Source organism: Hyaena hyaena, unplaced genomic scaffold, assembly GCF_003009895.1.
Source record: "Hyaena hyaena isolate Hyena2069 unplaced genomic scaffold, ASM300989v1 scaffold_1050, whole genome shotgun sequence".
In the NCBI taxonomy this organism is placed as follows: domain Eukaryota; kingdom Metazoa; phylum Chordata; class Mammalia; order Carnivora; family Hyaenidae; genus Hyaena; species Hyaena hyaena.
Window position 1 is genome coordinate 233,323 of NW_024081685.1, and position 14,636 is coordinate 247,958.

The 14,636-nt window shown below is 39.7% G+C and overlaps 1 protein-coding gene and 1 long non-coding RNA gene across 6 annotated transcripts in view; one reads left to right on the forward strand and one right to left on the reverse strand.

The window, feature by feature from the left end:
• The window catches only part of SPATS2L (spermatogenesis associated serine rich 2 like), a 165,342-nt gene that overhangs the window by 45,031 nt on the left and 105,675 nt on the right, over positions 1-14,636 (reverse strand). For all 5 annotated transcript variants that reach the window (XM_039222067.1, XM_039222066.1, XM_039222065.1 and 2 more), the window contains exons 4-6: positions 14,301-14,409; positions 10,398-10,447; positions 7,616-7,862 (exon numbers count right to left, since the gene is read on the reverse strand). In XM_039222067.1, coding sequence (XP_039077998.1) covers positions 7,616-7,862; positions 10,398-10,447; positions 14,301-14,409 — 406 coding nt within the window. The remainder of the gene's footprint in view (positions 1-7,615; positions 7,863-10,397; positions 10,448-14,300; positions 14,410-14,636) is intronic.
• LOC120223839 lies at positions 6,445-8,899 on the forward strand. Its single transcript, XR_005526382.1, has 3 exons — positions 6,445-6,505; positions 7,867-7,986; positions 8,796-8,899. It is a non-coding gene; the product is annotated as an uncharacterized LOC120223839 (long non-coding RNA).

Consider the following 14,636-nt stretch of genomic DNA (forward strand, 5'->3'; position numbering starts at 1 on the left):
GTCAGAATCTCAGTCTTGCATTGGAGGGGCTCTCTTTATTGTCCAGCCTTCCTAGAGACGGTAACTACTCTCTTGCCATGTCTAGAATCCTTAGAATCCTCATTTATTCCTTTTAGTACTTAACCACCTTCTAGTGTTCTTAGTGTTTTAGTTAGTAATTCCCTATATTACATTCCTCCTATTCTGTCTCTGGACTGGAACCTGACTACACACGCACAGTCTATATGAGGGACCAAGAGCGGAGCAGGAGTAGAGACAGCAAGAAGGAACACACCATCCAGCAAGCCTGGGGCATCACACAGGGGCCAGACCACACTGGGCCTGTAGGCCATGTTAAGACTTTGGTTTTTACCTTAAGAGTTCAGATTTCTGTTTTGAAAAGACTTCAGGATATAGAATGACTTAGAAGGGAACAATCTAAAAACTAGGAGATTATCAGTGGACTCGTACAGCAACACAGGCAAGAGAAGATGATGGCTTTGGTGGGGGAGCACATACGGGTAGAAACTGTGAGAAACGGATGGGTTCTAGGAATGTTTGGGAAAGAAAATCAACAGGACTTGTTGATGAATTGGATGTAGGGGGTGAGAAGGGAAGATGCCAGAGCTGACGCTTAGATTCCTGGCTTGCACATCAGATAGGTAGTTCACTAAGATCAGGAACACTAGAAGAAAGCTCAGACTGGAAGGGAGATCATGGTTTGCTTTAAGCACATTGTTGAAGTGCTTTGAACTATTGAAGTGAAAGTGTTAAGTAAGAGTCTGGAACACAGAGAGCAGCCTAGCCTGGGAAGAGGAATTTGTGAGCCGGCTTATGTAATTAAAACCCGGGCATGGTTGAAATGATCTAAGAAGACAGTACTTGGTTTTATAGGAGAAAGGACTGGGAACCAATGAAGTATTGACAAGCTGCACCACTTAACAGCCACACAGAGAAGAATGACCCTCAAAGGAAAAAGGGAGCAATGAAGATGGAGCGGAAATCAGGACAGTGTCACGTCAGAGGAACTAAAAGAAAAAGCAGAGTTATTAAGGACAATGTGATCAACAGCGCTGAATGTTACAGGCAGAAAAAGATAAAGATAAAATTTAATCCACGGAGGCCATGGATAAACTTCGTGGGAGCAATTTTTTTTGGAGTGATGGGGCTGTAAACCATACTGAGGAAGATGATAAGTGAGAGACAGAGGTGAAGAGATGAAGACGGTGAGTAAAGATAAGTCTTTTAGATGTCACAGAATAATGGTCTAGTGATGAAGCCCCAAGAAAACTCTCTTTATATTACAGTGACAGCGCACATGGATTTGCATGGTCCATCATTTTCCCGTCACTGCACGGCAGGTGATTAACAGAGAGTCAGAGGAACCAACAACTTTGAAACAGAGACCCAAACAGACAGGCTTATTTTAAAGACATAATGCCTGTCAGTTCTGCCTCTTCATAAGTTTTTTATCAAAGACAGATAGACTTTATTATTTCAAGTCCTATGAAACTTGATCAGTTCGGTGGGCATAAAGCTGGTAACTTTCAGATTGGAAGCAGACCTTTTAGTTTTATTTACATTACCTTTCAAGGTCTCATATGTCACTAATACCTTTACAAGTTTATTTATATTAAAATATAATAGATAAGAAAGTCAGTGACTTAAGCTGTCAATGACACAAGATGGACAAGTTCCCTTAACTTGCTTCACTGACTTATTTCACTGCAAAACAGGGTCAAATCTCATTATATTTTGACAGAACCATTTAGATCTTTACTCAAAAATTAAAAAAAAATTTTTTTTGGGAAAGCCTTTTGTTCTTTGCAAGGAGTGCCTTTCATTTAATTAAGTCTGTTTGTTACCAAATCACCATAACGAGGTATGAGCGGGAAGATATGAAGATATCAACTCTTCAGAGATGAGCAGTTTTGTGTTTTTGCTGCAGGGTTGCAGCAAAAGTAGTTTTCAAATGAGAAGGAGAAGGGAGAGGGCTCTGGATTTCACTCTATCCAGGTGACAGAAAAATACCCGAGGGGTTTTGTATTTCCTGTGCCCTCCTGTCACTACATCCTGGGTCTGTCTCTCTTTCTGCTCTATCACACCTGGGCCTCAGTCATGGAAAATGCAGTCGAAGGCCTCCCTCTGCTAATGTTTCCCAAACAGTTCTGACACGGTGCTGCTGGACACTGAGGCTGAGACTGCACAACGCACAACCACGAACAGGAGCTAACACCAAGTATTTAGACACTAAAGTAATAATCAAGGAGGAGTGAGAATGTCAATCAGTGTGCTTCAAAATGTAAACTTTCAAAATGCATGTTCATAGAACAGCACTAAATAACAGCTATATAGATTAAGACAGTATTGGATATTTAATTTAAAAAGAGAGTAAAAGACCTATGCTTATGGCTCTGCAAGGGTTTCAACTAAAGTCCTTAATTAAGGTTTAAATAAAACATTGGCTGCTCAGACAACTGTAACCTGGTGTGAGACAATCTGCTTTGAGGCATCTGGGTCTCAGCTGCAATGTCTCCTCTTCAGTCACTCCTGGGACATGATGGCCTTATCTCAGGTGGCTGCACACACCCTTGACCTTTGCCTTGGTCTCTCTCCTACTCACTGCCTTTACAACATTTACTATCATCTAGAATTCTCATGGTAACTTAGTTGTATTCTGATTTCTTATGCATCTCTTCTCCTCAACTTCCAAAATGTATGCAAACTCCATGAGGGCAGAAATCTTGCTGTCTTGTTTGCTTCCCCTAGAATTCCTGGCACATGTCAGGATGCTTAAAAATGTTTACGAGACACATAAATGATCTGGGGGTTGAATCTGTGCCAGATGCTATGCTAATCACTTTAGGCACCTCACTCACCGCATACCACATCTTGTAAAGTGGAGTCATATTTTCTATTTCTCAGGTGAGGACACGGAGACACAGAGTAGTTAACTTGTCCAGGGTCAGACATCTAGGAAGCGATGAGGCCAAGACTTGAATCCAAACACTTCTAACGCTAAAGCCTGGTTCTTAGCTACAATATTATATTGCTTCCATTTGAGGGCTGCCACCGCTAAAATCCTGGAATATACACATTTGACTTTACTATTAAAGTTCTAGGCAAGCTGCTTTCATCTTGTTGATCTTTTCTAATCCTCTGGTCCAATATAGGGCTTAGAGAAGCAGGGGAGATAATCTTGAGGCTAGGACCGACAGCAGCATTAAAAAAAAAATCTTTAGAAATCCTATAGGAAACCTCACACCCTAAAAATATTGTGGAACAGTCTGGTGAGGTGTGTGTGTGTGTGTGTGTGTGTGTGTGTGTGCGCGCGTGCACGTGGGTGGGTGGGTTTAACAAGACGCACAAATGAGGGACAAGCAGCAAACATTCTAAAATAACAGGACCCTTTCTCTCATGTTTGATTCCACTCCCTTTGAGAATAAGAAAGCAGCTCTGTGCCAGCGCCGTGCCCAAACAGACAATGTGTATTGTCAAGGCAAAATGACTGGGCTGCTCCCGATCTGTGATACAGAGCAGATTGTGAAGTCCGGTTTGTGCAGGTCAGTGAATACAGCATGGAGCCTTCTGTTTGAGACAGGTAACAAGTAACACAAGAGCTGGCTTCCCAGGATGCTTCACAAGACCAGGGGACATAAAGGAAGCCTGCTGGCCGGGGAGAGCAGAGCTGAAGCCAGGAAAAGCCCCGCCCCAAAGTTTATCTCAATGGAGCCAGTTGGTGGCCCATAATCCAGCTCCTTTCCTATTCAGTGGGAATTGTGTCCAGTGGGAGAAAGACAACACAGAAATCTGAATTCCTATTTTGGCCTATCCGATGATAACCACCTAAATATTTCAGTAATCTGCGCCTTAAGCAAAGTAGAGCTGGAAGAATATTTAGGAAAATTGAACCCCAAAGTCATAATGTGCTTTAGACATTTAGATGGGCCTTAGGAATAAAAATGATCCTTGGCATTACTTTTGGTAAAAATAAATCTTAATCTACTCCTTGTCTGACTTTGTACTTGGACAAAGAATGATCTTGATTGGATTATGTAAAAGATCTAATTTGAGCTGTTATTAAAAATTCCGAAATACAGGAAAAAAAAAAACTACTCCAAGGCTTAAAGAAGTAATTTTGTACTAAGTTTAAATCAAACTCCCAAACTTCTAAGCTGCATGCTGACAGGCAGCATTGTCCCACTCGACAGTGCTATATTTACAGCTTGCAATGATGATGCGCTTGGTGGTTATTTTTCATGTAGGAAGTCACACTAACACCCCTGAACCACCTGCATATGTCTTAAAGCTGACTTCTCCCCCACCAGAAAAATGATTCTGTTTAAAGTTTTTAGAAGAGAGAAATCTTGAATGTCAAGGTGTTATAAAAAGATAAAACACGTGTTCCACGTGTTCACAGCCCGCTGCCCATCTGGGCATTCAGGGCAAGCTTTCTTGAGCCAGTTTCATTATTGGAAAGATTGATAAATGCTCCACTGCAAGCACACTGGAGATTTCTTTTACACTCATACTTTGAACCCACTCAAGTACGGAATATCATTATATGGCTTTGTTAGGATTACCTTTCCCTAATTTTTCAATTATATATCTTTTAGGAGTTACAGAGCCCACAGTTTCAGGAGACACTCTCCAATGCATGCATTAAATTACACGGATTTGAGTCAGGCTTTTTTGCAAACTAAAAAGAGGTGCCCCAGGGGTCTGTGTTATCTTCTCAGTTTCTCAATCTGAGGGGCTCCAGCTTCCTCAGCAATAAAGTGAGGCAATGGGGTTAAAGGATCACTGCCATCCTTTCTAATGGCAAGGCTCTATGTTCAAAACAGGGTACAGAATGTCCAAGACCTAACACTCATCTGTGAAATACCTGTTAGGGGTCTCGGAATTTCTGATGGATTGGATGAGCATTTCAAGGCCATTTCATAGTTTTGGCACCACCTTCCTGATAAACTTTCATTATCTTTGGGAAGGAAAACCTAACTGGTTACAAACTCATTTTTAAATTTATGAGAGAGCAAAATGAGTAAGCTGCTGATGAAGTTAACGGTCAACCAGGAGGATTCCCTTCCTTTTGCAAAAACATCTAATAACCTTCCATTATCATCATTTTGTCCTTCACAGGAAATTTACGTGAAGTGAACCAGTAACATTAACAAATAATACTGACATACTTCAATGCCTTCATGCCAAACTTAAAAAACTGAAAGGATATTGGGATGGCTCTCTGTGCAATAAAGGATTCTTCACACAAAGTTTCATGTTAGAGTTTACAAAAGCCCCCTTGTACGGAGAACTCCTCTATGGGTACTTAACTTTCAAGGCGGCTATCCACTGTGAAGTGAAGCGCTTCAATATTAAATTTGCTCTAATGTCATATACTTGATAGAGTTTCCGAAATTGTTTCAGAAAGAAGGTATAAATTATAAGTAAATGAACAAATATATGTGCTAGGCTTTTAGTCTGTGATTGATATCAAAACAGCAACTTGAGTAATTAGATTTTGAAAGTAATTCGTGTGAAAGCAATAACAAGCAAAGTTGGGAATGTGCCACTTGATTATTTAATTTTTTTCCCCTGCCCTTACTATAAATCAAAACACTCTCAAAACTGCAGGCATAGTAAAAATGGAATTAAAAAATTCCCAGAAAATTTAGATTCTAAATGGAAATAGGCTATTTTTGCTGTTTGTTGGGTTGGTTTTAAGGAAGCATTGTGTAGTAAGGATGATCTGAATTATTGCAGTATCAAGGGAGTTGGTAGGGAATGTATTTTTGGAAGAAAATCAGTGCTTTGTGAGCAAGCGGGAAACTTACTAGGTGCTGTGCAGCACGTCAATTATTTAATTTATTGCTTCCTCACTGGAGCCCTGATTTGGGACATGTCGCCAGGAGATGTTCTGTTTGCATCTTCTTCCGCTGGACTGAATTCTTCCTAGGCAGGGCCCGTCTTACTCAGACACTGAAGACATATGAGGGTGTGGAGTCAAGTTCTCTCTTCTTATTTTCAACCCTCCAAATCCCTAGCCCCTAATCAAATCTATGGGTCCTTCAGTAATCACTACTCCCATGAAACCTCCATGGATCACTCAGGTGGATGTCACACCTCTCTTCCCTAAACTGTAAACTCAGCTTTCTTGAGAGTAGAGAACAGGATGCAATTCCCTCAGGGCCTCACCCATACCATACCCTGCTCTGAATTTGCTGCGGCATAACAGCATAGTGCTTTGTATGTAAGAGGAACTTAAAGAGTCACTGAGTCAATAAAAGCAGGATTTTCTAAGTAGAAGAAGGACTTCAGGAATTATCTGGTGTCATAGTCCTCGCTGGGGGATCTACCACCGCTTCAAAGGCATTTTGAAACACTCATGGAACATTTTAAAAATCTGTGTGTGGGGGAGGGGCCTACACCTATAGGTGACTCACAATCACAGGAATCCTGCACAACAAAGAATCGTTCTGTGTTCCAAACTTTCTCATGTCCCGCTGGATGCTTTACATATAAACATAAAGTATTTTTTATACAATTTTCCTATAGATTTCTAGGACTTACTTGGATTTCTGGGATTTAATGCTGGGTAAATTAAGACAAGATTATACTTTACGGTGTTCGGAACTGATCAAAAGTTTTGCACGATTTGGGAGAATCACATGGCCAACAACATCTGCAGTCACGGTGTCTGTCTTAACAATACGCACTCCTGCATCAGCCTGCATTTGTAGTAGCTGCTTTCCTAGCAGTGCTATGTCTATATACAAACATGCTCATTCAGCTCTTACATCACAGGTGAAATATAAAAAAAAATTGTCTATACTATCTCATTAACTACCGTTCTCTTTTAAGTGCAAAGTGATTCATTATAAGTGGGTGTGCATATCTGACCATTTTATCAGGTTTTCTATGCTTTAGTTCCTTATTTTTTGTATTTTTTGCTTTATTGAAATCTTGTTTCTAGATAGATTATATTATCTATGAATTTTATTTTAGGACTTGTTATAAAAATGGAACATTCAGTTAAACAGTATTGAGGGCCACTGATCTAGTACATTCTAGTATAGTTTCCTTACTTTACAGAAAGGAAATGGGACACTAGAAATGAAATGATGCACCAAAGGTCATACACTTGATTAAAAAGTAGGCTTTGGTAGATTAAGATACAGCTAGAGCACAAATAATTAACATTCCAGATTCTAACACCCTGGAAGGCTACATTATGTCACAAAACATAAAATACCAGGAGTTAAAATAATATGATCTGCCTTTTAATAACATTTGCTCTTGCCATCAATTATTTCTCCCTTATCCCAGGCAAAGGTGTCTTGAAAGGCAATTTCTTTTAACTGGAATTTCTGTTTTCCCGATGATCCTAATACAGATTAGAACTACATTCTTTGGAAAAAAAAGAGTCCTCTGACTTAGCGTGGGCTAGGCTGAGCTTTATTCTTTGGCCCTGAAGCATCCTCCCCACCCTCTTCCTGCGGGAAGATGTCTGAAGCCTGTATGAGGCAGAACAACCCTTCTCTTCCAACAATATCAACAGTACAAACAATCGACTCAGTGGGTTCCCTCTGCATCCTTCTCTTCTGGGCCTCCTAAGCAACTCTGTAGGGGAATTACTGACCTGTGACCCCACGAAGGGCCTTTGAAGGTTCCTCGAGTATCGAGATCTTTTTCTCACGAGGGATAAGGACTGGTTTCTCACTGGCAGAATCAGTGGATGAGTTGTCCTTCTCGCAGCCATTCATATGGCCATTTTGTATCTGGGGCGGTGGTGCCTGCAGGGGCCCTGCTTCGGGCCTCTCTGCCTTTTCTTTAGCATCTTTGTTGCCTTGATGCTGCTTGGACTTGCTTCTTTTTCTTTTATTGTTCTAGAATGAGAAACAAATGAGAAGATAATATTATTCAGCTCAGACCCTTGAGATACAAAGTGAACCTGAGACATCAACCTACATCTTTATTAACTGCCTACGTTAATGGATCTTCTTTCTCACAGTAAGTTGTGTAAACTTTTACCTCATAAACATAATGAGCAAATAAAAGTTCCCTTAAAACGAAAAAATAGCAGGGAATGGCCTAAAACCTGAAAATTAATGGAGCAAATTGAAGCCCTACATATATGAATAGTAATATAGTAAAATCTTGTGTGATCTGCTTTCAAAGACTTGAATTCAGGTATTGTGTCACTAGAGAAATGCTCACATTTCTTAAATTGGTGATGAGGTGGAGGGAGGCAAGCGGGACTCTAGGGTTCTGATCCTCTAGGGAGGACAGGAGGTTGAGGAGAATCAGTAGGAAAAAAGGCAGGCAAGTCCTTGCAAAATGACGAAGTAGAAGGTAGGTCCCCAAAGTCCAGGTTGGGTCTATGAGATAGACACCAATCAATTAGGAGATTCCTGGGATGGCTGCCACTGTCTATGGAGTACAAGACAGCCATGCACACAGAACCATCCCCATGAGTATTTTAGCTGGGGCAAACAATTGCTATAAACTCATGCCAAACCGATCTGGATCCACCTGGATTTGGACTGTGGAGCTCAAATAATGGACGACTTCTCAGCTGCGAGGCAAACAGCATTACATGGTTTCACTTTATTTACTTTGAAATAACACAACCCTGCATTTTAGACCATTAAAATGTTTTTTGGACCCCAATTATCACAATATGGCAAGGTTTTAATGTACCTCTCCTAAGATGCCCTCCCTAATGGACGATACATAATAATATCTAGAAATTAAGAAGATGTTCCCAATTATGTTGCACGCTTTACTTGACTTTGGTTTTGTACCTTTGGGGTACTCAGTGTCTTTAACATTCGGGATGGCGCATGCCTCAGCCAAGCAGAACAGATGCCTGACCCATAAGAGCAGACCCCGTGCCACCTGCTGCAGCAGTTAGCAGTTAGTACCTGCTGAACATCAGTCTGGCTTTGTTCTACAACACATTTGAAAAGAAAAAATAAAAGGAAACTGTTTCCTCTTAATTCTCCTCCTCATTCCCTTTCCTTCCCTTTGAAACCACAAACCACGCAACTCCCACCCTGGGTAGTGCTCTTTTAGCTGAGAGAAGCCATCCTCTGGTGAAGCAAAGGGCCTGGGGCACATATTCCCACGCAAGCTACGGGTATGCTGGGCTGGGGAGACTGATTTCCCGCTGAACTTCTAAGATGAAGGCTCAGGGAGTTGGGTCTGTGGCTGCTCCTCTGCTCCTTTTTTCACGTCAGAGAAATTTGCTACCCAAACCACACATCTTGAGATTTTTCCACGGACATGTAAATATTGCCTTTCAATCACTTGCAAACCATCTTCATCTCACACAGAAGTCAGGGAAGTGAGGAGTAGAGTTAAGCAGAGATTGTCAAAGAGGGTGATATGTTAAGTAAAAAAAAAAAATCTCCTAATTCTTACTGTTCTACATAAACTAGAAACAGAATGGAGGACAAGGGGTAATTTCAGTAATTCCATTCATCTCAGGATTTATGGAAGTAAAGCTGCCTTTTGTCTGCTTAAAACCTGTTCTGCAGGCCTGTGATCTTCCCTTGTGGGGAAGGGTAGACTAGAGTATTATATTGTGGGATACCCAAAATACAAGGCCTGGCTGGGAAATTGTGGGTATGGGTAGAGCAGTTCCTTTGAAAAGAGAATCAGACTTTTTGTGAAAGTCCTACATCAGGTTGCAGGCCAAGAACAAGACTGGTGTGCCTTGCAGGAGCTAGTGAGCTCTATACGTGGCCACAAGACTAGGCAGGCATGTGCTGGACACAGAGCACCATGTGCCCAGAAGTCAAACCCTCTGCGACTAACCAAGAAAGGAAAATAATTTGAAGAGGGCAGAGTAAAATCTCCTTCCCTCTGTTCTTAAAAAGCAGTTTGCCAAGGTTATTGAGAAGGAAAAAAATTGGTCCCTTACTTACTATGGCTTTAAGGTATTTTCTTTTCTTGTTCTTTTGTTAAGGATCTAGTTTAGAACTCAGAAAAAAAAAAAAATTTCAGGGCAGCCTTGGACAGATTCTTTCAGTTGGAAAAACATGTGAAAATATATTTAGAGCTTTTCAAGTATCTTTAAAACACTCCCTAATTTTTTCCTTTGTGCTACAGAATATGTTCAGGCAAGTTAACTTCTTGAATCCTTTGAATTCTCTGGCTGGGCTCCTCTTAATACTTAAAAAGAAAAACTCTGGGACTTCTAAAGCACACCTGGTGGTTAAAAACACTCCAACAGAAAACAAGGGCATTAGTAGTGAGGGTGGCTGGTAATTGAAGAGAGTCTTGAATGTGCACGCTTTCTCAGTCTAAATACCAACATATTTGAAAGAAGCATAAAACTGGTAACCTTGTTTAAATGGTAACAACCATGGAGGTTTTGATTGGAGATGTGATTAATTTACAATCAGTATTAATCTTACCTTCTTTTTTCCTGTCATATTCCATTCTTTGAGAACTTGAACTGCACTGCCTAGACAAAGACAAAGAACCTTCAACACGTATTCACATAATAAAACACCACACAAAATTCATCTCTGTCTTTCCATCCTGGTAGCAATTTTTTTTTCATTTGTTTTGATACATCCTACCTTAATAAAAATGCCAGTTTCATTTTTTATTTCCAGACTTTCATTTAATTCACTGCATGATCTTGGTTTTATCAAAGTATTAAGCCCCTCTACATGAAGCTTACCTTTTTTATCATTATGTTGTCTTAGAGAAAATGAAATATTTCTTGAGAATGTTCTGTTAGCTTCATTGCCATACGTGGAATTAGAATTGTTCTGTTTGATATATGAATCAAAATACCTATAATCTTCTAGACCAAACATGGGATTTTGAATCTTATTAACCAAGTGCATCAAAGCTTTTTGCTTGGCCACTCTTGCTCTTTTTCTGCCCCCACTCACTATGTGCACAACTTGAACTTGAGCAGTGTGATAAGGAGGGCAGATTATCTGAGGTTGGTTTTGCTCTCATCACTGTGCATAGGTAGGAATAGGATGGGCTCTCTGCAAGGCTTTCACTTTGAAACAAAAGAAATTCATCAACTGACATGTTGATCTCAGGTTTTCTCAATGCTATTCACATACATATGTGGCCTTGCACAGACTCAGAGGAAAAGCCTAACCTGATTAAGCTGTAAAATCTTTTAAAAGACATGTATACTGCTAGTCAGCTATGATAACTGTTTTCCACATGGCCTAACAAAGTTCTTCCCTCATTCCAACTGGGCTGGGGGTAATTTCAACAATATGTTATTGGTAATGAGTACATTGTTTGTTTTCCTATAAATAAGTACTTCTGAAAGAGTAGCTCTTAAGTGTATTCTTTTAACAATTTTAAGCCTTCTCATACAATCTCATTATACTAATAGTTCTGTACAATGAGTGTGTTGGCTAAACAGAGATAAACTTCAGGCCGGTTTTTATAACAAATTTCAAATTAGTAGGGTCCCAATTATTGAGTCCACTGTCACTGTAGATAAGCAGAAGGCCATACTGCTTTGACAAATGTTTAGACAGGCTAATTATTCCTATCTATTCAAAGTTTCCAATTCAATGCCCCTCTTAGGCTTTCTGAGTTACATGTACTCGAAATAATAAGACTGCACTTAAAAGTAAGCTATAATTCAGACTTTTTATTAACTGAGCTGGTCTTTCTCTCATTTGTCCAGAGAATTAATGTTTCACAGTATTTTCCTTTTGAAGAACTTTAGGAAGTCACTTTTACTAGACTTCTTGCTTAGTCAATCCAGTGGCTAATAATCATTAGAGTAGTTCTTACAGCTAAACTTCAGTTTTCTAAATAAAATAAAATGAAAGAGCAGTGCTAAATAATGTTCTTTTTAATCAGAGAAAGGAGGTAATTTCTGGCGCTTATGGCTTTACAATTATTCCTCTAATTTTCATATTTCGGCATAAATCTATTTGCAATTTGGACAATAAGCTTTTAGAGAGCAATTCTGAAGAAGAAATACTCATGTTCACAGAGAATTTTGAAATTGTTATTATTAAGTTTTAATTATACCAAAACTGCTCAGAGCTTTTGAAGCCACTCAGAACTAGTGCTTTTATTTATTTTATTTTATTTTTTTAAATTTTTAATGTTTTATTTATTTCTGAGAGAGAGAGAGACAACGTGAGCCGGGGAGAGTCAGAGAGAGAAGGAGACACAGAATCGGAAGCAGGCTCCGAGCTGTCAGCACAGAGCCCGACGTGGGGCTCGAACCCACGAGCTGTGAGATCATGACCTGAGCCGAAGTCGGACACTCAACCAACTGAGCCACCCAGGCGCCCCAGAACTAGTGCTTTTAATATGCCTTGTCAGTGATTCCTAACAAAAATTTTGAACCTCAGTGTTTTCAAACAAGTTTTCCAACTGGTCCCCAAACAAAGTGATATGAGGTTTCTCAGCAATCAATGGGTTTTTCCAATGAGATCTCAACACTGACAAGGTGACAATTTCAAGGACAAGCAAGGTGCTCTATTTAAATACAAATGGATTTGATGACAGTCTATCAGCTACTGAGAATCTGTGCATTTCATCAGGGTCACTTTGTATTGTAATGAAAACTTTCATGATGGGGAATGTGGGGGCTTCAATCCAAGTGAGGGTGGGGGAGAATGGGGATAATAGCCCTTTTGCTTTCCTAAAGCTTTTTTCCATGTGAATGATGTTGGCAAGTGAGCCTTGAGAGTTTATCTGTGCCAGGATGTGCAGATTTCCAATTTTTTTTCCTCGAGACAAATTGCACCAAATGCTGCGAATCAGATTAATATCAGATTTTCTATTTTTTTCTTATGACTAAAAACTCTGTATCGGCCAGTCTGTGAGGCAGAAAGACACAGAAAAGTTACTCACTACTTACTATGAGTCTGCTTGCAGGTCTATTTTGAATGATAATCATTTTTTAAAATCAGGACCCTAAATTTTGAGATTATAGTTGAGAGAGTTTAGACTGAGAGTGTGGCCTAGTTTCAAGACCTTACCTAAATGCAATTATACTTGTGGAACTTAAGGAAAATTATTCTAATCCTAGGAAAATAAGTAAATCAAACCATCTTTAACAAATAAAGTGTAAATAGGATATAATTGAGAAGTGTGCTGACAGGTCTTCCCTGACCCTATTTATCAGATTACATTTATCTAGTCCGTATTTACAACATAGAAACTAATACCAGGATAGAACACATATGGTAACTGAGGACAAGTATGAGATCTCTGTCCAAAAATGGAACTTGTTCAAAGAGGAGGGAAGAATTTTCCCATAATTTATAGGAAATATAAGGTCATAGGTTATAAATTTATAAGATAAACATATTCCTGAGACTAGATTCTGTAACATTACTGGCTATTCCTTGTGTAAAGAATTCTTTTTTAGACAGCAAAAAGGGTCTAGAGGTAGATGAGAAGAATTGATATTCTGATTAATTATGCAATCTCAAAATCAACAGCCCTGGGGCACCTGGTAGCTCAGCTGGTTAAGCATCTGATTTCAGCTCAGGGGCCAGGATCTCACATGGTTCATGAGTGTGAGCCCTACATGGGGCTCCCCACCGCCCCATTTTCTGCCCCTCCAAGGCACATGGGCTCGAGCACACTCTAAAAATTAACTAAACACTAAGAAAGAGAAAAAACCAGCCCTCTCAGACTAAGTGAGTATCAAGTTCAAGAACTGTGGTCAAGTACAACTATGCTGAAGAGTTGAGGAGGCATTCCAGATCAGGAAGGAAGTTCATTACCCTCCATTCACAAGGACACCATCAAGTAAAGGGCATGTTTAATAACAAATTGGAAAGATTTGGTGGACAATGGAATTAGCATCATTATAACAGGTATCTTTTAGAAACTAGGTACAATCTTTTTTTTTTTTTTTTTTTTTTTTTTTAATGAGGGAGAAAGGAATCCTAAATTCTGCTCTTATTAAGTATATGGATGTGGGTTTTTTTTTTCACTTTTTAAATGTTTATTTATTTTTGAGAAACAGAGACAGAGCATGAGCAGGAGAGAGGCAGAGAAAGAGACACAGAATCTAAAGCAGGCTCCAGGCTCTGAGCTGTCAGCACAGAGTCTGACGCGCAGGGCTCAAACCCACGAACCATGAGATTATGACCTGAGCTGAAGTCGGACACTCAACCAACTGACCCACCCAGGAGCCCCCATATGGATGTGTTTTTAAATCCTAGCAATTTTTTTTAAACTAGCATATTTTTATGAGAATTAAATTGTTGGTAGCTTACTGACATTCAATGCATTTGAAGAAAAACAGGGAACATATAGAATATTTAGTTCTAACAGGTTCAGGGGTCATGTATACTTACCATCCACGAAGGCTTGCACTGCTTTATCTACATTAAAGTCAAACTGTTGTAGCACCAGCACGATTTCATTATTGCTTTTGTTGGGTACAACAGATCGAACTGCATAAATCTATGAGGAAAAAGAAAAGAAAAAGAAGGGTAAACACATGAAATAGTGCCCATCCAAGAATCTCACTGGATAGATTATAACTGTTAGAAGGCCTTGAAAAGTCAACTAATTTATCTTCTTGCCATTAAGCAGACTCCAGCATTTCAGACCAGCAAAAGTTCATCCTGCTAATCACCTCGATACCTTTTTTATTTATGTACACATGTCCACAAAGAGCTCCTTGTTAG